Raw genomic sequence first — 25,727 nt, forward strand, 5'->3', positions numbered from 1 at the left:
TGCACGCGCGCGCGCGCGCACGGCAGTGTTTGGGGAAATAGAAAGTTTTGCCGGTTGGGGGAGCAATACGGAAAAAGTGAGCCGAGGAGAGAACGGTGGAGAGCGGGCGAGGCTGCCCGGGGTCGCAGCGGCGGGCGGGGCAGCCGGGGGGCGGGGACCCCGGGGAGCGGTGGCGCTGGGCTGGATGCGCTTGCCGGGGGCCATGGATGGCCATGGATGGGCCCCGCCGGGCCGCGTATCTCTCGGGGACCCTGCGGCCAACACTGTCTTTTAGAGCCGGGGATGGGGGAGTGGAGGGGGCCCTGTTGCCCTAGAGGCCTCGGGACCCTTCCCTTGCCCACCCCCACTCCGGCCGCGGCGGGCAGGAGCAGTCTGCGGAGTTCTGGCCCATCTGTCACTCTGTCCCGGGACGCTGTGATCCACGGCGGTGGGGGAGGGGGAAGGGGGAGGGACAAGCATGGCTCGGGTGAAGTTTTAAACTCTGTTCTTCTCTCTTGCCTTTCTTTGGGGACATTCTCCCCTTTGGGATCTGTCCTGGACTTCGCAGGCTGCGAGAACTTGTTGACAAGTGAAAGCTCGGTAGAGCCCCGGCTTGGTTTGTGGTCTGTTTATTTTTTGCAAAGTGACTGTTCCTATTTGCGCTGGTCCTTATCGGTGCCCCTTTGGGGGACTTCGGCACTGATCAGCGCGCTGACAGCCGCCGTCCAGGCTGCGGGAAAATGGGGCGCGCCCTCCGGGGGGCGAGTGGCTGTGTCCATGCTAATTTCCTCCGTAACCTTTAAACTCTCGCTGGAAGCTACCGCCGCGGCTGGTCACGTGAGGCGAGCCCTGGGCTGCTGGGGAAAAATTTCCTCGGCTGGGAGCCGGGACCGGGCCGGCGGCCGGCGAGGGACTGCCCCGCGCCCGAGACTGGGAACCCGGGAGGGCAGGGCCGGAGCGCTGGGCCCCGGGGCGCGGCCCAGCTGGGACACCCGCGAAGACGGCGGCGGTGAAAAGGTCGGCTCCGCTGCCGGGGAGCTGGGGATTATGCAAGTGGGGAAAGAAAACCTCCGCCCTCGCCCTTCTGCCAAGTCAAGTCTGGGAATTTGTAGGTATTGTGGTAAGCTGAGTGTTCATCTGGCGGGTCTGGTTAGTGTAAACCAAAATTTAAAACGCGCCTCCCGATCACTTTTTCCTCAGTGGGTAAAGGTTATCATTGCCTGCGGCTTAAAAGCCTAAAAAGGCTTAAAGGCAAGGAAGGAGGCAGTCCCCTGGAAAAACAGGATATCAAGTGCAGCAAACACGTCCCAAAAATGATCCGAAAAGTCCCAGGGCCATCTCCTAAGAACAGGCAAAGCCTTTGCCTGCAACCGCTCTGGAGCTTCCTAATACAGTAATTTCTCGCAGCCTGCCCTGTTGAACGGGGCAGCTGGGTAGAGATGGTGCGAAGATTCAGTCTTCCGTATGATCTAGGTAGCTCCGATGTAAAGAGCCAGGATTTCAATGGTTGTCTTACCCTGTCACTCCCCCAGCTGGAGATACGATATCTTAAAATATGTCCGTTTGACAAAGCACAAGCAGGGGTATCTCATTGCTGTTTAATTTTTATTTCTTTGATTATTACTTTTTTCCCTTTTGCTTCTTCCTTCCACACTGCTATTCTCATGAAGCCTCTTTCCCCCTTTCCAGGGCATGTGATGGAAGGCAGTGGCAAATATGGCTTGATCTTCTGAAAATGCATTTGGGAAGCAGAGCCAGCACCAAAGTGAGATGAGTGAGATACTTTTCAGTGGCAAAATGTAAAGGGTACCAATAAACGTAATCAACATAAAGATTTAATACAATTTTTTAAAAATAAAAATGTGAGAATCCAGAATGGACACAATATCCACATTTTAAATAATTTTAAATATTGCACTAAAAGATTTATACTACTGAGTTTATTGGCACCTGTTAAATTTTGTACCTGAGCCGAGTGCGTCACTCATCTCACCCTAGTCCTGATCCTGTTGGGAAGTCTGGAAAGTCAAGGATTTCATGGAGTTAGGGATCCTTGACTAATTGGTGCTTCATATGTTCTCATTACTTGCTTTGGGTAAGTCTTGTACAGGCAGGAGCCACCATGCCCAGCCCCCAAATATATTAAATAGGGTCTGTTACCATCTCAGTGACTGTCTTAAAACAACCTACAAACTTCCAGCACCATTTCCTAGCATGCTGGCTCAGCAGACTGTTAGTCCGTGTAAATCACCAGACTGCAATTCTCAAGGGCGACCAATGCTTGTCTCCTTTCCATTACAGCAACTCTTTTGGAGCAAGGGTAATAAAAGACTTTGTCAAACAAAATACATGTTTTGTATTGGATTAATGTTTACATAAAAAGGGAGAATGCTGGTAGTCTGCATGCAAACACTGCTAGTTTCCTGCCCTTATTACCTCCTTATTTCTAAATAAATCTCTCGCCTTCCTACTCTCAAACTTGGCCAAATGAAAAGTTGAATTCCCCAGGGACATCATGGAGATGCCAGATGTGAGCTTGTCTAAGTTTTCCTGAAGGAGAGGCAGGTCCAAAATAACCCCCTGCTCCAGGTTTCGTGTGAAAAGAAAATCCCGAGGAGGGGGCTTAGAAGGTAAAATTCCAATAGGAAATTATTGCCAGCTTCATCCTTCCCTCAGCCCCTGTCTCCAATCCCAAAGGATAAGACAGTGGTTAGCATATACATTGAGTAAAATGACCTTTGGATTCCAACTATGGCCTAGTTATTTCATAATCTTTGTGAGAAGGAAGAAAATGATACAATAATTTAACAAAGATGACCAAAATGGAGCCTTTCTCCTTTCAAAATTAAGGCTTATGAGTAAAGAATAGAACAACAGATGTGGCCAGGACAGGGCGATCAGTGTTGCAATAGGTCTATGGATAGGAGTGGCACAGAAGAAGGATCACCCCTTTGCCTGGGGAGCCTGGGAAGGCATCAACCAGCAGAATCCTTTGAGCTGAGTCTAGGCTTTCCAACAGGAGTTCTTCCAGCAGCAAAGAGGAAAGGGAAGGGTACTGGCTGCAAAAAGTATAATGTGTACAGGTAGGAAAGCCATGACTCTTCAGGTAAGCGGCCAGGTGTGCCCCACTTGTGGCAGGTAGTAACAGGAGATGAAGTAATTAGGAACCTGATAGTTAAGACCTCAGAGGGCCTGCAGATGGGTCTCAACTTTTTCCTGGAGAGACACCAAACATTCCAGCGGGCAAGCAGCATAACTAGAGTTAATACTTTACAAAGGCGATTTTGTGATGGATAAATATTTTTCTCTTCTGTAATTTTCCTCCAGAAGGCTCACCTCAAAACAGGGTATTAGACAAAGAGAAGATCCAAGTCTGAAGATGATTTACACTCTGTATAATCAAAATTGAAACTGTCTGTGGATACTGTTTAGATCAGCTGGAGGAAGCGGGGAAGGGGGAGCCAGAACCGTAGACTAGCGCGTTAATATTCATGTCCCTGTTGCTGTGCTGGTTGTTGCCATTTATAGAATGTTAATGGGCTTCTGCAAAGGTCTGCCTGGTCAGGGTCTATCATACATTCCACACATGCTCCGCTGAACAGAATCCAACCACCTGGGCCATGGGATGGAACGCGCAGCAGTATAATGACACAGAAACCTTCTAGAGCTCCGCTGGTCCTGCCCCAGCCAAGCCCCCACCCGACCCTGAGCCCCACTTCAGACTTTGCCCCACACCTATACTCCTGTGGTGGGCTTTTGTCTGCCCTGCCATGTCTTCTTATTTTGGCCCCATCTCAGCTCCGAATTCTGGCCCCGTCTCTGCTCTATATTCTGTTGCAGTGACTCAGGCCAAGCTTCACTTAATACCTGCAAAGAGGTGGAGGGATCAGAGGCAGCCCTATCGAGCTTGCTGATGGATGCAGAAGGAGATGGCCTGGTGCCCCTATTCCTCAGGGCCTGTGACTGTGAGCCCTACTCACTAGGATGCCATTTGGAGAATAGCATAACATTCTTCATCTTCTGTGGGTCAGATGTTGGGTTGTGTCTTGGGATTTTTTTTTTTTATAAGAGACAGAGTCTCACTCTGTTGACCAGGCTGGAGTACAGTGACACAATCAAAGTTCACTGCAGCCTTGGCCTCCCAGACTTGAGCAATTCTCCCACCTCAGCCTCCTGAGTGGCTGGGACTAAAGGCATGTGCCACCATGCCCAGCTAAAGTTTTTTGATTGTTTTTGTAGAGATGGGGTCTCACTATGTTGCTCAAGCTGGTCTTGAACTCCTGGACTCTAGTGGTCCTCCTGCATCAGCCTCCCAAAGTGCTGGGATTACAAGTGTGAGCCACCGTGCCTGGCCCCTGTCTTGGACTTTTAAGATCATATGTCAATCCAAGGGTCTTTACTAAGTACTTGCTATATATAGGATACTAGGGCAGGTGCTCCAGGGAGGATAAATAGCTATATGGATAATCCCTACTCTACCTGGGGAGATGAGTAGATCAATTCAGTCGGTCCTTTATTTAACAGTCAGTAGTGTCATGTCATGTCATTTGGAGCACTAGGGAAACAAAAAATGACAACACAAAATGGCCCTTTATTAGTCAGGATTGGCTAGGTCATGCTGCTGTAATAAGCTCTCCCCAGATCCCAACACCTTAAAAGAACAAAGCTTTCTTCTCATGCATGCTGTAAGTCTATGGCAGGTTTGTTGGGAGCTCTGCTTCCCATTAGCGTCATTCTCACTTCTGGATCCAGGCTGGCTAAAAAGTTACCATCTGGAACATGGCTGGTCATGGGCAGAGAGAAAAAGGATGTCTGGAGGGTCTTACACAGGCAATTAAATAGTCCACCTGGTGGCTCATGCCTGTAATCCCAGCATTTTGGGAGGCCCTGGGTAGCAAAACCTCATCTCTACAAAATAAAATAAAATTAAATTAAATTAAAAAAACATAGCTGAGCATGGTGACGGGTGCCTGTAATCCCTGCTACCTGGGAGGCTGAGGTGGGAGAATTGCTTGAGGAGGCTGCAGTGAGCCAAGATTGTGACACTGCACTTCAGCCTAGGCAACAGAGCCAGACCCTGTCCCCCACCTGCCCCCCACCCAAAAAAATCCATCTGGAAGTGCTAAATATCATTTGTGCTCACTAATTGTTAGCTAGAACCAGTCTCAGATCCCGCCTTCCCCAACCACAGGGTCTGGGAAGTTCTACCATCTGTACTGTCAAGGAGCATGGAATGTTTGGTGAATAGCACTGAAGACTGCCATAGACACTATTCTCAAATGACAGGTGCAGAAAGGTAATTCAAGGTGGCACACAATAAATAACAAATAATCAGCCCACTCAGAAAGCACTATAGGAACTTAGGGTAGCAATAATCACAGTAAGAGTCAGACTGTTTGACCATCCTCCCTCCCTTTTGCTCTGGGCCACTGCATACAGAAGACTCCAGATGACATGGAGAATCCTGCCTAATATCAGAACCAGCAGCCATCCAAGCTCCTTTCCCCTCCCCCTTATATGCTTAACACCTCATGGGACGTACAGTTCCTTAAAGCCACTTTAGAACCACGGCAGCACAAAGGAGGCATTTGGGCCCAACAGAACTGAGAAGACTTACTTGTTAAACTCTGTGGGATTTGAAGGATCACTTGGTTTGTTTAATTAATTAATTAATTAATCAATTTTTTGAAATGGAGTCTTGCTTTGTCACCCACGCTGCAGTGCGGTGGCACACAATCTCGTCTCATTGCTGCAACCTCAACCTCCCAGATTCAAGCAATTCTCCTGCCTCAGCCTCCTAAGTAACTGAGATTATAGGCACACACCACCATGCCCAGCTAATTTTTGTATTTTTTTTAGTACAGACAGGGTTTCACCATATTGGCCAGGCTGGTCTCAAACTCCTGACCTCAAGTGATCCACCTGCCTCAGCCTCCCAAAGTGCTGGGATTACAGGCATGAGACACTGCGCCCAGACTATATTCTTTATTGTTATTAAATTCCTCTATTAAATGAGGAAACTGATACCTAGAGAAGTTAACTGACTTGCCAAAAAAAAAAAAAAAAAAAAAAACAGAAAAAAAAACCCCAAAACACTACCTAGAGGTCTAGACCCAAATCTTATACCTTATACATTGACTGTTCTTTCTACATTGCCATGCCGGAACCAAGGCAGCACTATTTAATGATAATCATGTCAATTACATTTTAATTCCTTGGAAACATTTTTATAAACCTAAGGTCTAGATTTGTTTTAATTTATTGGCTCCAAATTAAACTAGCCTTAGCACAGTGCAATATAATAATTCTTTCAATAATAATCTATACTATAATAACATAATTCTCAAGGGAACTATGATGTTGATAGAGTTCTTCCTTAAGTTGTTTGGTAATAAGAGTCTTTAAAACAAAAAGACTGAAAGACTTTGTTGTTCTTCAACTTCTATATTTTTGTGTCTCCTCTCCCAATACCAATAGAAGTATTGAGGTATTTTTGGCGGATGGTTTGATGCTACCTGTAACCAAGTTTAACAGCTGTCTCCCAGGCTCCCCTGTGGATATTTTACCAATTAGCAGAATGACTGATCTGATTGTTCAGACTAGGTTATATATCTCTAGCACATTCTGGATATTTGGTGAATCCATTTTTATTTCTAATTTACCTTTCAGGATCAACAAGCTGGGGCTAAAGGGCAAGGAATATTGCCTTTTGTCACTGATAAGCATTTGTGTGTAACAGAATGTGTAACCAGAACTGCTTAAATCCACGGGTTCTGTTGCAACACACGTGTTGGAAAGCTGCGAATCTGTCCCACTTTAAGGCCCAAGTCCTCCATGCACCGGGCCTCATCCCCTAGCTGAAGCTGTAACTCCTCCCTCAACTCTCCTACCGCTTCTTCCTCACGTCTCGTTGGAGTTCCTGCCTCTCCCTAATATACTGTAGTATAGTTCTTTGGTACCTGTCTTTGATCCTGCCACTTCCCTAAAGGTCTTTAAATTTGGAGACCCAGGATGACTCATCTTGGTGCTCCTCGGTATCTTGGACATGGTAAATGCAACTTTGTGCTCTATACACATTTGAAATGAGAAGAGTGTGAAATAGTCTTCTTGTGGGTCTCTTCCCTTCTTGCCCAAATGAGTGCCTTGAGGGTGGGTGGGTCTCCTCTCTTCTGCAACCCACCCGGCAAGCCTGCAGTGACAAAGTCGCTGCGCGCTCTGATGCTGGGCCGCACCGCGGGGCTCCAGGCCGCCCGCGCCCCACTCCGCGAGCCGACAGCGCCCTCTGGTGGACGCTGGCGCGCTCGCCCCAGTGGCTCCCGAGGCTCTCACCGCCTCCGCTGTCTCCGCTCCCTGCGGTGCCCGGCTCAGCCCCGGACCAGCCTGGGGGAAGCGACCCTTCTACGTCCTGGCCGGTCTAGTTTCTCTGTCGTCGGCTACCGGGTCCCTCAGGTCACCCCACCCCGGCCGGAGCCGGATGGAGAGGCGAAGAGAGCCTTGGGTCTAAAAAGGGGTCCGGCGAGTCCGCCTGCCATCCCGGCTTAGCGGGGGACGAAGGGTCACAGGGTGGGGGCCAGGAGGCAGCCCCTCTCTTCTCCGCCCCAAGAGACTTCCCAAGGCCAAGGTTGGAGGGGGCGGCCGCTAGGCCCGGAGCCAGGAGAACAGAGACCCACAAGAACAGCAGAACAGAAAGCAACTGGGAGGGAGGGGAGTTCGAGGGGAGCCACAGTCCCAGGAGAATTCCTAAGGCCCCGGAGCAGAAAAGGCGGCAGACCCGGGCAAGAAGGGGACAGGCGTGGAGGGGGCTGGTCATGAGGCCGTTTGACCCAGGGTCACAGTGCAGCCACGGTGGAAAGGTGGCTCATTGTCCAGTCTAATTCAAGCTGTGTGACTTAAGTTACCTGCGCTATGGAAGCTTCATTGGCTCTTAAGTGGAGATTAGAAGAGGCTAGGACTGCTCTGTGGATGAACGGACTATGAAAGTGTCCTGCACATAGTACATGGCCACTAGGACAACAGCGAGCTAGGGGGATAAGCCAAGAGGAAGACCACACGGCATGGGACCACTGCCGTTATCCACATGCCCCAGGCAGGCGGAGGTCAAATGCAGTCACTCGCTGTATGCCAAAACTGTGCCCCCCAACTTTTTTTTAAAGCAACTTGGCTTTTCAAAGTGAAGAATTCTGTTCTTATCGCTGCATTAGAGCCACAGGCCATCTATTTGACAGTTAAATCCAAGGTGGGTTCAGGAAAAATACAGATAAAGGATGTGTGGTCTAGGTTTGTAAGAAGCTGGAATTTGAAGGTAAAGGTATTCGAAGGGCCTTCAGACAGACCACAGAGATCACCCCTGCATTTTCCCAAACCCGAGGCTGCAGGTCAGCTCCTGAAGCTGAGGTGAGGGTTGTGGGAAGTGGCTGTACAATCCCACTGCAGGCATCGCCTCCAGGATGGGAGGTGCTGGGCATGGGAGCAGATCAGGACCTGCTCGGAGGCTGCTTCCCGTCATCCCAGCACATAGCTGGGCTTACTTTTCTGAAAAACACAGAAGCCATCAGCTGGGTTTGCCCCCAAACCTGGCAACAGCTTAGGAAGGAAGAAAGAATGTCATTCCTCCATCCCACCAGGTATCATGGAAGCAGGTGGCTGGGCTCAGGCCTCCACCTGTCTCCTGGCCGCACCACCCAGCCCTGCTTCCCAGGGACTCTGCTCTGTGGATCACCCCTCACTTCTCTTCTCCACCCTCGTTCCCTCTACCAGTTGTTTTCCTTCAGTAAGTCTCAGCCCTTTTAAAAAAAATTGTAACCCTTCCTCACCTCACATTTCTGCCCAGCTACCACCTAACCCTCTCCTCTCTGTCCCTTGTTGTTATTTTTCAGTCTCCATTTTCTTTTCTTACTACCCACTCCCTCCTCAGCCCATATCATTGGGCTCACTGAAACATCTCTCATTTCCATGCTGCTAAAACTCATTTTTGTGGTCTGTACCTTATTTGACCACTTTCTTTGCCGCAAATGATGCTGTCTCCCCTCTCGCCTTGAAATGCTCCCTTCCTCTAGTTTCTTTTTTTGTTTGTTTGTTTTGAGACAGAGTCTTGCTCTGTTGCCCAGGCTGGAGTGCAGTGGCACCATCTCAGCTCACTGCAACCTCCACCTCCTGGGTTCAAGCAATTCTCCCGCCTCAGCCTCCAGAGTAGCTGGGACTACAGGCAAGCACAACCATGCCCGGCTAATTTTTGTATTTTTGGTAGAGACGGGGTTTCACCATGTTGGCCAGGATGGTCTCGATCTCCTGACCTCATGATCCGCCCACCTCGGCCCCCCAAAGTTCTGGGATTACAAGCGTGAGTCACCTGCCCAGCCCTTCTCCTAGTTTCAAGGACATCTGAACTCTCCGAGTTTTCTTCCTACTTGCTTGACGTCTCCTTGTCAGTTTCTTTTCTCCTCTTCCTCTGCCCATCTTTTAAATGCATCATTATGTTATAGTTACACTGCAGAATTAGTTATGTTATATTTACATATAACACAGCTAGTGTTATGTAATATGTAAATTATATGTAAGTTATGTTATATTTACATATATGTCATATATGTTATGTTATAGTTACACTGTTAAGACAATAATGTAAAAGTTATCTTGATGAATCATCAGGTGAGTGACCACAAGGTGCTGTGACTTTGAGGGAAGGAAAGATAGATCACTGAGGCCTAAAGTGGTAAGGAAAGTCCCTGTGGAAGAAGAGAGGTGGACAATGGGCATAGACAAGGTGCTAGAAGTTCAGAGGTAGAGAAAAAGAATGGACATTCCTGCTGGAGGAACTTCCTACTAAATACACAGAGGAGTGAACCTAAAGATTTAATCCAGTGATTTTTAAACATCTCTTTGGGGACAGCACTTTGCTAGGCATGGCATAAAATTGAAAAGAAAGATGAGAGCCCCTTGTTTAAATTTTAGTTACTATTCCCATGAAATGATTAAATAGCACTATAAGGTAGCATTTCATAGAGATAAAGACGGTAGAAAGAAGGCAGAGGTCACATGGGCTTCCTGGAAGTGGCAAAACCCACGGGCTATCATGATCTGTATGAATTAGGGTAGGCTGACTGCTCTAACACGTAGATCCCCAAATGCATAAAAGCTCAAACACAGTAGTCATTTACTTCATGCTCATGTAACAGTATTGGGTAGGTCAACAAATCAAAAGGGTGGCCCTGTCCTCAGGCTTCCACAGTCACCCTGAAGGTTGTCACCAGTGGAGCCATCCAGATAGAGAACAGATTACTGGGGAGCAAGTCTGGGAGGGTGTTATGGGCCAGGTCACTCGCATCCCATTGGCTAGGACTTAGTCACATGGTCACATATAATTGCCAGGGAGGCTGGGAAGCACAGCCCTGTAGTGTGCCCAGGAAGAAGAGGAGAGCCTGGCTTTTTGGTGAGCAGTGAGCAACGTCTCCCACTGGGTCCTTTCATCCTTTGCTGGAGATAAGGATGATCTGTTTGGGTTAACCCTCAGTGCAGAATTGAACCCCTCTCCATTTTCCTCTCCCTTTCCCCATCTTATTCCTTATAAAAAAGGCTATGAGGACTCTGTGGTGCAAGTGAAAGAGATACAGGTGCAGGTGTGGGCCAAGATAAGGACGATGAGGTGTGATGAAGAGGAGGCCATGCACTGGGCTAGGTGTGTCTAGAGAGGACATTCTCTTCCAGCTTCTCTCCTTCTGCCCATTAAAATGCCAAGTTGCCCTCATCTCTGGTGTGAGTTGTGGCATGGTGGGAGTCATCCCCGACTCTTTCCTGGGAGTGGAAGGAGGTCCATTCCCAACCCACAAATGAAACGTGGTCAGTGTCCTCCGTGCAGGTGACCTTAGGGTTGCTGCAATGCAGTGAAGGCTGATGAGCGAGTCACCTGGCACAGGCTTCAGATGTAATGATGGTCTGTACTTTGAACTTTTTAGGGAGCTTTTATATCCATCCCTCCTTTTTCCCCTCTTCTCAACCACAGTGCAGGGCAAGTATTATTCCCATTTTAAAGACGGGGCTACTAGAACTCAGAGAAAGTAAAGGACTCAAGTGCATCAGATCCAAGAGGAGAGCCTGGTTCTCCAGATCCCCAGACAAGGCTTCCCTCCTATGACCAACCTTGTCCACTTTATATGTGAAATGAGCTGGTGAGTGTGTTTTATAATTCCCTGGAATCTGAGTCTCCAAGGAAGCCCCCCCACCCCGCCAGGCAAAGGCCACTGCTCCAGCTGGTGCGCTGCACAGCGACCCAGGCTCAGACATCAGGACCTTCCATCCACTCTTAGCTGCTGACCTGGCCTGGGGGCTGGGGAGGTGAAGAGGTGAGTGCATTGGCATCAGAATTCAACAGGCAAGGCACTGTTCTGCACAAGGGGAAACAAAGCCCACACTGCCCCCTAAGGGGCCTTAACAGCCCCTTGGACACCTTGCTGAATGCTTTCAGAGGGGCACAAACTTTACCCCACCTTTGGGTTAGGGTAGATGTCGCTCAAGCTTTTGCCTCACTGAAGGATTTCCTATTTATGGTTAGTCTTTTCCCTATATCTCTCTCCCTCTGCCTCTCCCCTGTCTTCCCTTCCTCTGAGCCTGTTAGACCTCAGGGTTAACTTCTGACAAAGGAAGATTTTCTGGCTTATTTTGTTCTTGCAAATGCAAATGTAAGCTAACCAGGAAAGAAGGCCAGGGACCTCAAAGCAGGTTGGTGTTCTTCCTGGAGCGTGAGAACCAAGTATGGAAGCCTTCTCCTAGGGCCTGAGATGTCTCAGGGAGCTTGGAGAAAAGGTGACAGCCCTGCGGATGAAAGGGTCCTGTTAACCTCTAGGGTGTGGCAGCTCAAGGCTCTGCACTTTGGGACCATCCCAGGTGCTTCCTGATCTAGGAAAGGAAGGAGAAAACGATGCTGTCCTCACTCCCTGAAAACCATGCCAGCTCCTCTTCCTTGCCTGCATCCTGCCCCTATTATTCCCTCTCCCAGGACTCCCTGGCCCATTCTGTGGGCCTCACCTTAGAAGGCATTTCTTCTAAGTGACTCTCCTGATCTCTCATCAGCCCACACTACATTTTATTGTCATCACGGTTCTACTTGCTTGTTTCCCAAAAAGCAGAATTACAGTGGTGCTCATAAGGCTTAAGCTTTAGGGCCCTTCATTTGCTGTGCTCCCTCCAAGCCCCACTTTCTAATTTGGTGTTCTTTTTCCAAAAGAGGGCTCTCCAAATTGCTTAAGCTTCAGGTCCCATGAAACCCAGTTTCACTCATGGCCTTTCCCACTACTGTGCAAACTTCCTGAATCAGGGACTGTGCTTCAGATTCCATGGAGTATTTTTAGGGTGTGGAGGTCTTCCTAGGCTCCAATAAACGTTTGTTAAATAAAAGAGAAAGGAAGAAAGAATTCTTAGCTAGTGCTTAGCTGCCCAGTGGTTCTCATGAAGACTCCCCAGCACTGTCACCTGTGCAATCCGGATGGCTCTTATGGGGTGCCCGTCCCTACAGCATAGTGTAGTGTGCAGGAGGAATCCATCTGGGAAGCTCTAGGATCTTAGGAAAATCACCTGCCTCTCAATGGGCCTCCATTTATTCAAATGCAGTAGGGGGTTGTAACCGCTAATTACCAGTAAGTACAGTAGCTGGCACAACTGCCTCTCAGAAAATAATAGTTTCTGTTATATACACTGTCCCTTTGGAACATTTCATTCTTAATTCTTTTAGCTCTAGGACCTACAGCTTCCCCTTTCCCCCAAGGTGGTTCCTGGATAATGGGGTTTTGGTGTGAAGAGTCAGGGCACACAAAGGGATTTGCCCTGCACCCAGCGTCCCACTAAGTTTGGCTCCAGGACCAGATCTGGGTATCCCCCTATACACTGTTCCTTCTGACAGCGAGATGTAGAACTGCATGGAAAGAGTCAAAGAACTTGAATGATGATATAAATGAAATATAGGGAAACAATGTGGTTAAGTGCCTTTCCCTTTGCAGCCATGGTTTTCCAGCCATTTGACCCACTGGAACCCTAAGGTATGTATCTCTCAGTGCGGTAAAGGAGTAGTTATTTTTCTCTGTTTCCACAGAGAAGAAAGTGAGACTGAAATGACCTTGAGCCACATGCCTGAAGTGCCAGGGCTGGCAAGTGGCAGACCCAGAGCCGCAGCGTAGGTCCATGTTCTTATCACCCTGGACATGGCCCTCATCCCCTGTCCTTCAGTGAAGGATTGATCCAGATCCCCAGACAAGGCTTCCCTCCTATGACCAACCTTGTCCACTTTATGTGTGAAATGAGCCGGTGAGTGTGTTTTATAATTCCCTGGAATCTGAGTCTCCAAGGAAGCCCCCACACCCCGCCAGGCAAAGGCTGCTGCTCCAGCTGGTGCGCTGCACAGCGACCCAAGCAAACATCGCTCAGTTCCTGCCCCGATTCACTCATCCTGTGAGAACCATCATGTGCATGCCAGAACTGACCCTGCTGCCACAACATTTAATGTGTCATTGTGGTTTTCCTCTAACAAGAACTGAGAAGTGGTCAATGTTTCTCTTGTTTTTTTTCTGGTGACATCCATACATTCATGTTTGCAGGAACCAGGGCTTGAAAATTCAACAGCAAAGTGGGTAAGATATGCAGTAGGAGGGCAGAGTGTGAGGAGCATTTTACAACTTATTACAAGTTTTGCTATTCATTTCTTAAAATGGTAGTAGTAGTAACAGCGGTGATAAAAGCTAACAACTATTGGTTGAGAACTATGTGCCAGAAATCAATATTTAACTTTTTTTTTGAGACAAAGTTTCCCTCTTTTTGCCCAGGCTGGAGTGCAGTGGTGAGGTCTCAGCTCACTGCAACCTCCTCCTCCCAGGTTCAAGTGATTCTCCTGTCTTAGCCTGCCAAGTAGCTGGGATTACAGGTGTATGCCACTACACCCAGCAAATTTTTGTATTTTTAGTAGAGATGGGGTTTCACCATGTTGGCCAGGCTAGTCTCAAACTCCTGACCTCAGGTGATCCACCCGCCTCGGCCTCCCAAAGTGCTGGGATTACAGGTGTGAGCTGCCATGCCCAGCTAATTTTTGCTTTTTTAGTAGAGACGGGGTTTTGCCATGTTGGCCAGGCTGGTCTCAAACTCCTGACCTCAGGTGATCCACCTGCCTTGGTCTCCCAGAGTGCTGGGATTACAGGCATGAGTCACCACACCCGGCCTTAACAATTTTTTTTTTTTTGAAACAGAATCTCATTCTGTCACCCAGACTGGAGGGCAGTGGTGCAATCACAGCTCACTGTAGCCTCGACCTCCCATGTTTAAGTGATCCTCCCACTTCAGCCTCCTGAGTAGGTGGAACCAACACCACCATGCCTGGTTAATTAAAAAATAATAATATATATTTTTTTGATAGAGACAGGCTTTCATTATGTTTCCCAGGCTGGTCTTGAACTCCTAGGCTCAAGCTATCTTCCCCGAGGTGCCAGGATCACAGATGCAAGCCACTGCACCTGGCCTTAACAACGCTTTAATCATCAGAATAGCCAAACGAAATATATATTACCATATTTCTCCAATTCTAAGATGCACATTTTTGTCACATACTAGCATCTTATGTAATCCATGATGAGAAAGTACTGGCATACTACTATAGTTGCTGGTGAGTTTTTTGTTTTAATCTCCTGTAGTACTTTACATTAGGACACCTTTTATAAATGAAGCCAGTAAGGTGGTAAAAAACTAAGCAATGTCCACAGGATCATCCCACATCGAGTAGGTAGCAGAGCCTGGATTTATAGACAGGCGGTCCAACTCCAGGGCTCCCCCATTTGTTTGCTTACTGGTTTATTTGTTTTGCTATCTGGGCCATCCTTCAGACACCTTTTCTCATAGTCAGCCATAGGTCTATCCATTATGAGCTGGGCTCATGCCAACTTCACAATCTGCAAAACAGGAGATACACATGTATCTTTTTGTATTAGTCCGTTTTCACACTGCTGATAAAGACATACCTGGGACTGGGAAATTTGCAAAAGAAAGAGGTTTAATTGGACTTACAGTTTCATGTGGCTGGGGAAGCCTTACCATCATGGCAAAGGCAAGGAGGAGCAAGTTGTATCTTACATGGATGGGCAGCAGGCAAAGAGAGGAGCATTTGTGCAATGAAACTGCCCCCACCCTTCTTCTTCTTCTTCTTTTTTTTTTTTTTTTGAGACAGAGTTTTGCTCTTATTGCCCAGGCTAGAGTGCAATGGCACAATCTCGGCTCACCGCAACCTCTGCCTCCTGGGTTCAAGCGATTCTCCTGCCCCAGCCTCCCAACTAGCTGGGATTACAGGCATGCGCCACCATGCCTGGCTAATTTTGTATTTTTTAGTAGAGACAGGGTTTCTCTATGTTGATCAGCCTGGTCCCAAACTCCTGACCTCAAGTGATCCGCCCTCTTTGGCCTCCCAAAGTGCTGGGATTACAGGCATGAGCCACCGTGCCTGACTGAAACTCCCCTTTTTATAACCATCAGATCTTGTGAGACTTATTCACTATCATGAGAACAGCATGGGAAAGACCTGCCCCCATGATTCAATTACCTCCCACTGGGTCCCTCCTACAACACATGGGAATCTAAAATGAGATTCGGTGGGGACACAGCCAAACCATATCACTTTTATATGCATGTGAGCATATTTATATATATAGCATTTATATTTCTTTTGTTTTAATTTGCACATGATTCTGTTCTGTCTTCCACAGAAACTCTGAACTTAGAATATTCCCTAAAGAAAAATAGACGCTAAGTTAAACTTGCCAGAATGGGCCTGGGTCAGGGACAGGGATGAGAAATATTTCCAGAAAGAAAATCTACTCCTGTATTTGCTTGTTAATTCTTTTGACCTTGATTAAGTTACTTTCATTCTTTGGCTGAAGTTTCTCCAATTGTAAAATAAGGAGCCTGTCCCAGTTCCAAACTTTGTTTTTCTCTTTTTGTTACCAAAGGCATCCAAAGACCAAACATCTTTTGCATCATCTTTTTCTTTTATTTACAAAGAGTAAAATTAATTTTTGTGTGTGTACAGTTCTCTGAGCTTTAATATATATAGATCTGTGCAAGCACCAATCAATACAGAACAGTTCCATTACCTCCTCCCCAAATTCTCTCATGTTACCAGTTTGTAGTGAAACTCTGTCTCCAGCACCTAACCTCTAGCAACCACTGATTAGTTCATCATCTCTGTAGTATTACCTTTTCCAGAATATCTTATAAATGGAATTGTACCATGGGTAACCTTTGAGACTTGTTTCTTTCAGAAACCTTTGAGACTAAACTTAGCAAAATGTCTTTGAGCTTCATCCATGTCATTGATCATATCAATACTTTGTTCCTTTTTGTTGCTGAGTATGATTCATTGAATGAATGCATTACAATTTACTTTGCCATTCACTCATTGAGGGGCATTTAATGCATTTCCAGTTTTGGGTGATTATGAATAAAGCTGCTATAGACATTCATGTACAAGTTTTTCTGTAAGCATCAAGTTTTCATTTCTCTAGGGCAAACATCTAGGAGTGGGATGGCAGGGTTATATTGTAAGTACATGTTAAACTTTATAAGAATCTACCACACAGATTTCAGAGTGTCTGCATTTTGCATTTCCACCAGCAATGTGGGAGAATTTCTTCCAGCTGCTCTGCTTCCTCACTAGTACTTGGTGTTCTCGTTTGGTGTTGGTGGTGAGGGCGGTGTTTGAATTATAGTCATTCGAATAGGTGTGGAGTAGTACCTTATTGTGGTCTGAATTTTCATTTCCCTAATGGCTAATGATTTTGAGCAACTTTTCATATCTTTATCTGCCATCTGCGTAACTTCTTTGTTGAAATGTTCATTCGCATATTTTGCCTATTTTTAAAATTGTATTGTTGTTTTCTTATTATTGTTTTGAAAGTTATTTACATATTCTGGATACAAATCCTGTGTTGGATATACAATTTGCTAATATTTGATCCCAGTTTACAGCTTGTTCTTTTAATTCTTAAATATTTAACAATGTTTTTAGCCAAAAAAAATTTAATTTTGATTAAGTCTAATTTATCTTTTTTTGCTTTTATGAATTGGATTTTGATGTCATAGCTAAACATTATCAAAAACATATGTTTTAAAATAAACATGTTAGTTTCTAGTTTTGCATTTAGATCTATGATCCATTTGAGGTTAATTTTTCTATAGATTATATTCTGATATATAGCTTAAGGTTCATTTTTTTGCATATGGATGTTCAGTTGTTCCATTTGTTGAAAAGATTATCCTTTATCCATTGAATTGCCTTAATACCTTTTTCAAAAATTGTCAATTTTGTACTTTAAAATGGTTAAAATGATGTATTTTATGTTATGTCAATTTTATCTCAATTAAAAAATCTATCTTCAAAAATCAATTGATCATATTTTTGTGGATCTATTCCTGGATTGCCTATTTTGTTCCATTGATCATTGTGTGTATAGTTTCATCAATACCACAGGGTCTTAAAATTATTATACTTCGCTTTAGACTAAGTTTTAAAATGGTTAGGGTGAGCTAACTCTATTCTTCTTTTTCAAATTGTTTTGTTTATTCTATGTCCTTTGCCTTTTCATATACATTTTAGAATCAGCTTGCTTATGTTTTAAAAAATCCTGCTAATATTTTGATTCTTATTCATCAAGTCTATAAAATCATTTTGGATCTTATATGGTTCCCAGACAATATACATGCTATCCAGCTAAATTTGAATTTCAGATAAACAAGGAATAATTTTTAGCATAATTATGTCCAAAACATTCCATGAGACATAATTATACCAAAAAAACTATTGTCATGAATGTATGTTGAAATTTGTCAAATGCTTTTTCTGTACCTTTTGGTACAAACATTTTTTTCTTCAGACATTAATATGGTGGATTACAGTGACTGATTTTAAAATGTTGAACCAGCCTTGTCTTCCAAAAATTAATTCCACTTGGTTTTTATTATTGTTTTTATATATTGCTGTATTTGACTTGCTAATTTTTCTTTCTTTCTTTTTCTTTTTTTTTTTTTCAGTGTCTTACTCTGTTCATCTAGGCTAGAGTGCAGTGGCGTGATCATGGCTCATTGCAGCCTTGAACTCCCGGGCTTAGGTGATCCTCCCACCTCAGCCTTCTGGGTAGCTAGGACTACAGGTGTGCACCACCAGGCCCGGATAATTTTTTGTGGAGACGGTGTTTCACCGTGTTCCCCAGGCTGCTCTTGAACTCCTGAGCTCAAGTGATCCACCCACCTTGGCCTCCCAAAGTGCTAGGATTACAGGTATGAGCCACTGTGTCTGGCCAGATTTGCTACATTTTTAAAAGAATTTTTGCATCTATACCATGACAGATTATCAGTCTATAGTTTTCTTTCTATTCTTATTTTCTCATTTAAGCATTTAGTGCTAAAACTTTCCCTCTAAGCATTGCTTTAGTTACATCATTTTCATTTAGTTCAAAATACTTTATAATTTCCCTTGATATTTCCTCTTTGATCTATAGGTTATTTATAAGCATTATTTAGATGTCTAAGTTTTGGGGGATTTTTCAGATGTCTTTCTGTTGTTGAGCTCTACTTTAATTCCATTTGGTATTATTCGGTAAACCTGGTATTATTTCAGTTATCTTAAATATATATTAAACACATCTCCCTTCCTGGTCTTCTGATGGAAATCTAGGGCTTTAGTCTCTTTGCTCTCCAATTTGTTTCCTACAACTGAGTCTACCTCCGGGGAAAAGCAGCAGGAGGATAAATAGAGAAAAAAGCACCTGGGATTTGCTCTACATTTTTAGGATCACAGTTCCAATGATTAGAGAGAAGCATTCCTCTCTCTCTGGGTTTTATGTGTCTGTTGGCAGCCACTGCCATCACACGATTGTGATTTTGTATCTGGGGCTCACCTGGGGCTGAGATGGGAGAGAAAGTTAAAATGAGGGAGGAGATTCCCCCCAAATCTCTGTATCCCGCAGGGGCCCTCTTCCTGCTCTTCAGACCAGAAAGAAAAGCTTTTCTCAGGGCCCACAGTTCTTGGTCTTTGTTTGAGTCCAGGCTGGGAGACATGGAAGAGAAAAAAATAAAAATCCCCACCAACTCATTAGTACTTCAAATTTTGGTTTCTTTCCCTTGTATGTCTGTTATCATTTACTTTTCAGAGCCTTTGGATGGCTTCTCTAAGCATTCTGTTTAGGTTCCTAGCTGCTTACTCCATCTTCCAGAACTGGATGCCCCCAGCCTATGTAGATTTAATTCTTAATAACTTTTTTTTACATGTACTACCATACATGTACTATTTATTTTACATGCAAAATAAAAATTAAAATGAAATTTTAAAAGAATGAGAAAAACTTTCACTTCTAAATAAGATGGACTAACAGAGACAGGGTTTACTCTCTGAAACAAACATAAAAAAGGCAAAATATGTGAAACAATGATTTTTCTAGATGCTAATGTCAGGCAACAGTGAAGAGATAGAAAACAAGGTGAGTCCTGTGACTCAGCTTAATGCATTGAGAGGGTTTCTAGGCTATCATGCAGTGAGGGGGACTCCAGGCAGAGCCTGGGAGATTGCTGAGTTGAGGAGATGGAGCTGACAGTCTGGGGAGACCACAATGCTAGAGCCTTCATGACACAGCGCTAGAGAGGTGAGCAGCACATAGAGGGGCTCCTCTGTATAAGTGAAGAGGGTTCCCTCAAGTATTCATCTGTGTACTGATGAGTGCATGGGATGGGGGGTTGGAGTTGGGGGGACTACCTGAAGCCTGGGAAAGAACTACGGGACAGGATTAGAGAGAATAGTGTATGCTGCTCCCACAGGGCCAAGAATAGTATCTCTTTCCACCAGCCAGAATAGGAAACTTCAGGATTCACAGGCATTGATTAGAATATTTAGAAAGCTCTTGCATTCGTGGTGGGGAATAATCAGCTCTAGACTGAGCACTGATCTAGCTCTACCTAACAATTTAAAAAACTAGACCTAAAAGGACCAAACTATTTCCAAGTAATTTAACCATGCCCCAGAATAAGGCTCATGAATATTCAAGGGAATACAGAAATGTCCATTGTGTTGCAAGTTAAAATTCACAATGTCAGCATCCAACCAAAAATTAACATTATGCAAAGAAGCAAGAAAATATGTCCCATAATAAGGAGAAAGATCGATCTATTGAAACTGACCTAGAACTGGCACAGATGTTAGAATTAGCAGACAAGGGCATTAAAAGTTATTATAACTGAATTACAAATGTTCAAAAGGCTAAATAGAGACAAAATATATTTAAAAGACCTAAGTAAAAAATCTAGAGATATTCACTACAATATCTGGGAAGAAAAACACATTGGATGAGATTAATTGCATAGACATTACAGAAGAAAAGATTCAGTGAATTTGAATACAGCAATAGAAATGATCAAAAATGAAACACAGAGAGAAAAAAAGATTTCAATAAAAAGGTCATCAATGAGCTGTGGAACAACTTAAGCATCCTAATATACAAGTAACTGGAGTCCTGGAAGGAGAGGAGAGAGTGGGAAGGATTGGACAAATATTCAAATCCAAACCTTCCTCTTTTTGTTTTAAAATTTTTAAATGTTTAATATGCAACTAATTTTTTTATTTTTAAAAAACATAATTTCAACTTTTATTTTAGATTCAGGGAGTACACGTGCAGGTTTGTTGCATGGGTATACTGCATGATATTAAGGTTTGGGGTATGATTGATCCCACCACCTAGGTAGTGAGCATAGTAGCCAATAGTTAGTTTTTCAACCCTTGCTCTGCTCTAGCAGTCCCCAGTATCTATTGAATGCAACTAATTTAAAAGTTAAAAATTATTGCAGGCCAGACATGGCTGGTAGGTTGCCAGCCAGTTGCAGGTCTCTGGTATAACGGCGTGAGTAAGATAAGATACATCTCATTGCAGTACAACTGCATAATGAAGCAATAGTTTTTCTCCCAATGCTCCAGTGCCCAAACCTATACTCTTATCAGTGCTGCTCAGTGGGTAAGATGCCCAGAGCCTTTGTGCTTTGAAGAAACCTGAGGTAGACTTGAAAGACAAGGGTAATAACAAGAAAAGAATAATCTAAGGCAGTAACTCATAGAATAAAACTGGTAGAGTATCAAATGCACGTGTAAGCCCCATGAGTGTAGTGCCAGTGAGAGGTGGGTTCCTGGCTAACTCAAAAGCAGGGGCTGCCCAAAGAAAACTGCTGCTTTCACATTTTCTCTGGAGGGAAAAGTTTCAGCCTTTACCTGCAGGTCACAGGTTCAGAATCAGGCTGAGTTAGATATGGCTAATTTCCCTATATAGTCTCCAGGCTGATTTAAATCCAGATATCTTGACACTTTTTCCTCTAAATTTTTGAGAACCCATCTTCAGGCGATATTTGAGTAGGCAAACATTTTTCTAAGGAGACATTCTGAGTTTTGAAAAGAACTTTCTTCCTGGTGCTTTGAAACCTTGGTTTTGTATGTTTGTTTGTTAGAGATTGGGGTCTCACTCTGTTGCCCTGACTGGAGTGCAGTGACACGATCATAGCTCACTTTAGCCTCAAACTCCTGAGCTCAAGCCATCCTTCCACCTCGGCCTTCCGAAGTGCTGGGATTACAGGCATGAGCCACTGTGCCTGGCCTAAAACCTCAGTAGTTTAAAAATACTGAGTGGACATCCTTGGCTATTTCTCTGATGATTAGGTAGGTGTCTTTTGAAAGAATATTGAAAAATGCCTTCTCCCACAGACTCTTGCCTTTCAGAAGTATCACGATTGCACATCAGAAATGTCCAATTTTTTTATGTCTTTCAGCCAAGTGCTCCCAACAAGGTATGTTCCATGTGGTGAAGCAGCCTACATAGCAGCATCAACCCAGTGGCCAGTGGGAAAGGAAATAACTTACATGGAGTGCAGACACTGGTGATTGCCTTCCAAAAACCACTCACCAATCTCTACTCCCTTGTTTTGTTCTATTATTGATGGGAAGTTATATGTTTCTCAGAGGCTGGGTCCTCCCTACTTTCTCAGCTGCTGGAGTGAATTCCTGGTCAGTCTAAGGCTCTAAGCCAGTCATAGGAGGTATAATGCATCCCCCGTGCCTAAGAGTAGTTTAGGAATGAGCATATGATACAAAACTATACAGTGAGAGGTGAGAGTTGGAGAGTTTTCTGGAGAGAGCTTTCCAGGAAAAGTTTTCTCACTGATGAGAAGAAAATGATAAAAAGAAAAAGTTCCTTGCTATGCCTAAAATGGCACTATTGGCGACTATTTTTCCTTTTGAATTAATAATTGCCCTTTTCTTTTAGGTTATTGTGATATTTCTAGTGCAAATACCCCTGGGAAGAGTAATACATGGACTCACATTGCCAGAATTAGTTGGTCAGCTCCCTAATAGGGGTTAGGCCAGGTGTGGTGGCTGACACCTGTAATCCCAGAACTTTGGAAGGCTGAGGCAGGAGGGTCACTTGAGGCCAGGAGTTTGAGACTAGCCTGGGTAACATAGTGAGACCTTTCCTCTACAAAAAATAAAAAAATTAGTCAGGCATGGTGGTGCATACCTGTAGTCCCAACTACTCTGGAGGCTGGGGTGGGAGGATCTTTTGAGCCCAGAAGGTTGAGGCTGCAGTGAGCTGTAATTGTACCACTGCACTCCAGCCTGGGCAACAAAGCAAGATCCTGTCTCAAAAAAAAAAATTAATTAAAGATAAAAAGGTTTAGGTGGTATAGTGGCTTGCACAGTGCCTCCAAAAAGATATGTCCATGTCTTAATCTCTAGAACCTAATCCTTGGAAATGTGACTATGATTTGGAAAAAGAATCTTTACAAATATAATTAAGTTAAAGATCTTGAGATGAAGAAATCATCCTGGATTATCCAGGTAGGCCCTAAATTGAATGGCAAGTATCCTTATAAGAGTGAAATAGACATTGATGCAGACACAGAAGAGAAAGTGACTTGAAGACAGAGGCAGAGAGTGGAGTGATGAGGTCACAAGCCACGGAAGCTAGAGAATGCAGACAGCCACCACAAGCTGGAAGAGGCAAGGAAGGTTTCTCCCCTGCAGCCTCTGGAAGGAGGAAGGCCCAGCTGACACCTTGACTTTGGACTTCTGGGCTCTAGAATTGTGAGAGAACAAATTTCTGTTTCTTGAAAACTCCCATTGTGTGTTAATTTGTTGCAGCAGCCATGGGAAGCTAATTCAGAGGGCATGGGCTTGCTGAGGGCTTAAAAGAAATAAAGATCCAAAAAGGGGAGTCTGGGGGTCAGAAAGAGGAGCTCGTGGACTCTGCAAGTTTGCTTGGAGTCTTTCTTTAGCATCCCAACTTTGACTGTAAGAGGGCCGGTTAGCCTGTGCCTTGCTCCATAGCTAAACACAAATTCATAAGTTCTCCTCACCACACATTTTATCCTGGTCCTAGCTAGAGATATTGCCCCTCATCTTGGTCAATTGTCTTCAAATGCATGCCCTTGGACACACAAAAGCCAGATAAACAGTACAGTGGATTGTTCAGTACAAACATTTCTCCTTCCTGGGAGTAAAACTCAGGAATGTCTCTCTATGAGCTTTTAGGCTTCCATAAGAACGGGACATTTGGTAGATTCACTCCTCTAGGTGAATCTGCTCAGGTAACTGACATAGTTGGAGATTCTGGCAGAGCTAGGAGTAGAAGGTGGAAGCAAAGGAAATAATATTTGTTGTGCAAGTGTCATGACCCTGGACCCATGTTAGATGTTTTACATACACAATCTCATCCAATCCTCACAAGAATCTCATGAAGTAAGTAGTCGTAGTATTCTGTTTTATATATGTGAAAACTGGCCCCAGAAGGACATAATGTGCCTATGTTCACACATCTTGTAAGTGATGGAAATAGGATTCCAGGTGCTCTATTGGGTTCCAAATCCCATGTTTTTCACACTAGGAATTTCTGCCTCCTTAGAAAAGGTTTAAGGTTGAAGGCAAAGGATGAATGAGGGAACCTTTGGGTTCAGGCTTCTCCATCATTCTTTCCCCATAGACAGCAGAAAAATATCTTCAGAGTCCCTGGAAAGGAGGAACTAACTCTGATGAAATGAGTCTGGAGTGATTGTTTAAGAAAGAAATACCACCCTGTGTATGAAATGACACAGAGCTTTCACATGGCTCGCTGGAGACCTGGGCTCCTAGGTTACCTCGGGACCACTGATCACTCAGAGATGAAAAGATAACAAGAGTATTTGCCTATCTCGGGCTTTCGGGCTCGTTTCTACCCAGGCCTAGTGACCAGTGCAGGTGTGAGCCAAAAGTTTATTTGAAAAAGGAGGCTGCTCTATTTACTTTTCCTATTCTAGTTCCCCCATTCCCCCAATCCACCCTCCCTCAGCCTGTAGGACACATTATCCTGGAAAAGGTATACTCACCCTGTTTGAACTGGGCCATTAGCTTTCAGGGGTGGCATAACTAGGAACAAAGCCAGAGTCTCCCTTTCCCTCCAAATATTTATAAGAAATTACCCAGTGAGCAGAAGCTAAGCTTTTAAGAGAAAAAGGTTCAGCTTACCACAGGGAATATAAGGCTTTAAACACTCACTTTCCCGGTTATTATCACCAATTTTTCTCTTGCACCCCCACAGTTTCAGAAAATCACACTTCCTTCTCACTGCCCCTTATCTTCCTTAGAAGATAACTGGTTGCTGTTTTTTTTTTTTTCCAGTAAAGGAAACTGTCTAAGTGTCTGATTTTCAAATCAAGCAACCACACACTTATTCCTTCGATTAACAAGTTTGGTTCAGAAAAGGCAGGTGGAAGGCTGTCTCTGGAAAGGCATGTTGTAAATACAGATTGAGACTAGTATCTCCTTCACTGGTTCATTCGCTCTAATTAGGCTTAAAGTTTCCCAAAGACTCTTCTGGTCATCTTCCAAGCAAGATCTATTCACCTGAAGTTCAGCTTTCCTGTGACATTTCTCCTAGAACACGAACAGGATCCAGGCACCAAGTCCCTGCCTAACTAGTTAGTTACCAGCTGTGTGATTCCAAGTGAATCACTTAATGGCTCTGAGTCTCAGAGTCCTCTTCTGTACAAAAGAGGCAAGTCATTCCTGCCACCTACTCACAGTGTTGGTCTCAAACCAGAGAAGGTATGTGAAAACACATAGAAAATGTTAGAGGTTGGTGAAGATGTAGAATAACATAATTGTGAAAATCCTCACCCCACAAGGTGGGTGGGTAAGCTGTCACATTTTTGTTCAGGCTTCAGCACTGGGCAGAGATCCTGAACTCCAATACCTTGTAGTTTCATGCAGAAGGAACATCTCTTTATATCCATTTAAGCTAAGAGCTTAGCTGTGATCCACTCTGAATTGCAGACGGAGTATCCTAAATCAGAATCCCAAACCCTGAGATCCGTACGGAGACATCTTTTCTTCCCATGTAGGGACCTCTGCAGCAACATTTCTGACAGCATCATCAAGCCTCAGCTGAGACCCTTCTGTTAAATCTCTTTCTGGGCCCCTTTCTCACATGGGTCAGTTATAACTGTTAGCAAGTGATTTCTAAATAAGAACCCAGAGCTACTTTCACCATTATTTTGCCTCCTGGAATCACATACAGAAGGTTTGCCCACTCCTTCATAGGCTGGAAGATACTTGTACACAGCCATCAGGTCCTCATTAGACCCGCCCTACTTACCACCTCAAGTGTATCCCACATGTGACAGGACTTCAAACCTAGTGCCCTCCTGGCTGTCCTTCTTGGGACATA

General features: G+C 44.6%; 1 protein-coding gene across 1 annotated transcript; it reads left to right on the forward strand.

Moving 5' to 3' along the window:
- The first annotated feature begins 216 nt into the window (after positions 1 to 216).
- On the forward strand, positions 217 to 2,479 carry LOC134807918 (uncharacterized). Its single transcript, XM_063789894.1, has 2 exons — positions 217 to 1,087; positions 1,669 to 2,479. Exons 1-2 carry the CDS (start codon positions 217 to 219, stop codon positions 1,710 to 1,712), a joined length of 915 nt encoding a protein of 304 aa, XP_063645964.1. The 3' UTR covers positions 1,713 to 2,479.
- The last annotated feature ends 23,248 nt before the right edge of the window (positions 2,480 to 25,727 follow it).

Source organism: Pan troglodytes, chromosome 12, assembly GCF_028858775.2.
Source record: "Pan troglodytes isolate AG18354 chromosome 12, NHGRI_mPanTro3-v2.0_pri, whole genome shotgun sequence".
NCBI lineage: Eukaryota > Metazoa > Chordata > Mammalia > Primates > Hominidae > Pan > Pan troglodytes.

Bases quoted from the DNA above. Each gene is read 5' to 3' on its own strand.
- LOC134807918 (XM_063789894.1), top strand. From the start codon at position 217: ATGGGCCCCGCCGGGCCGCGTATCTCTCGGGGACCCTGCGGCCAACAC. The intron at 1,088-1,668 runs GTAGGTATTGTG...CCCCCTTTCCAG, and splicing joins CAAGTCAAGTCTGGGAATTT to GGCATGTGATGGAAGGCAGT.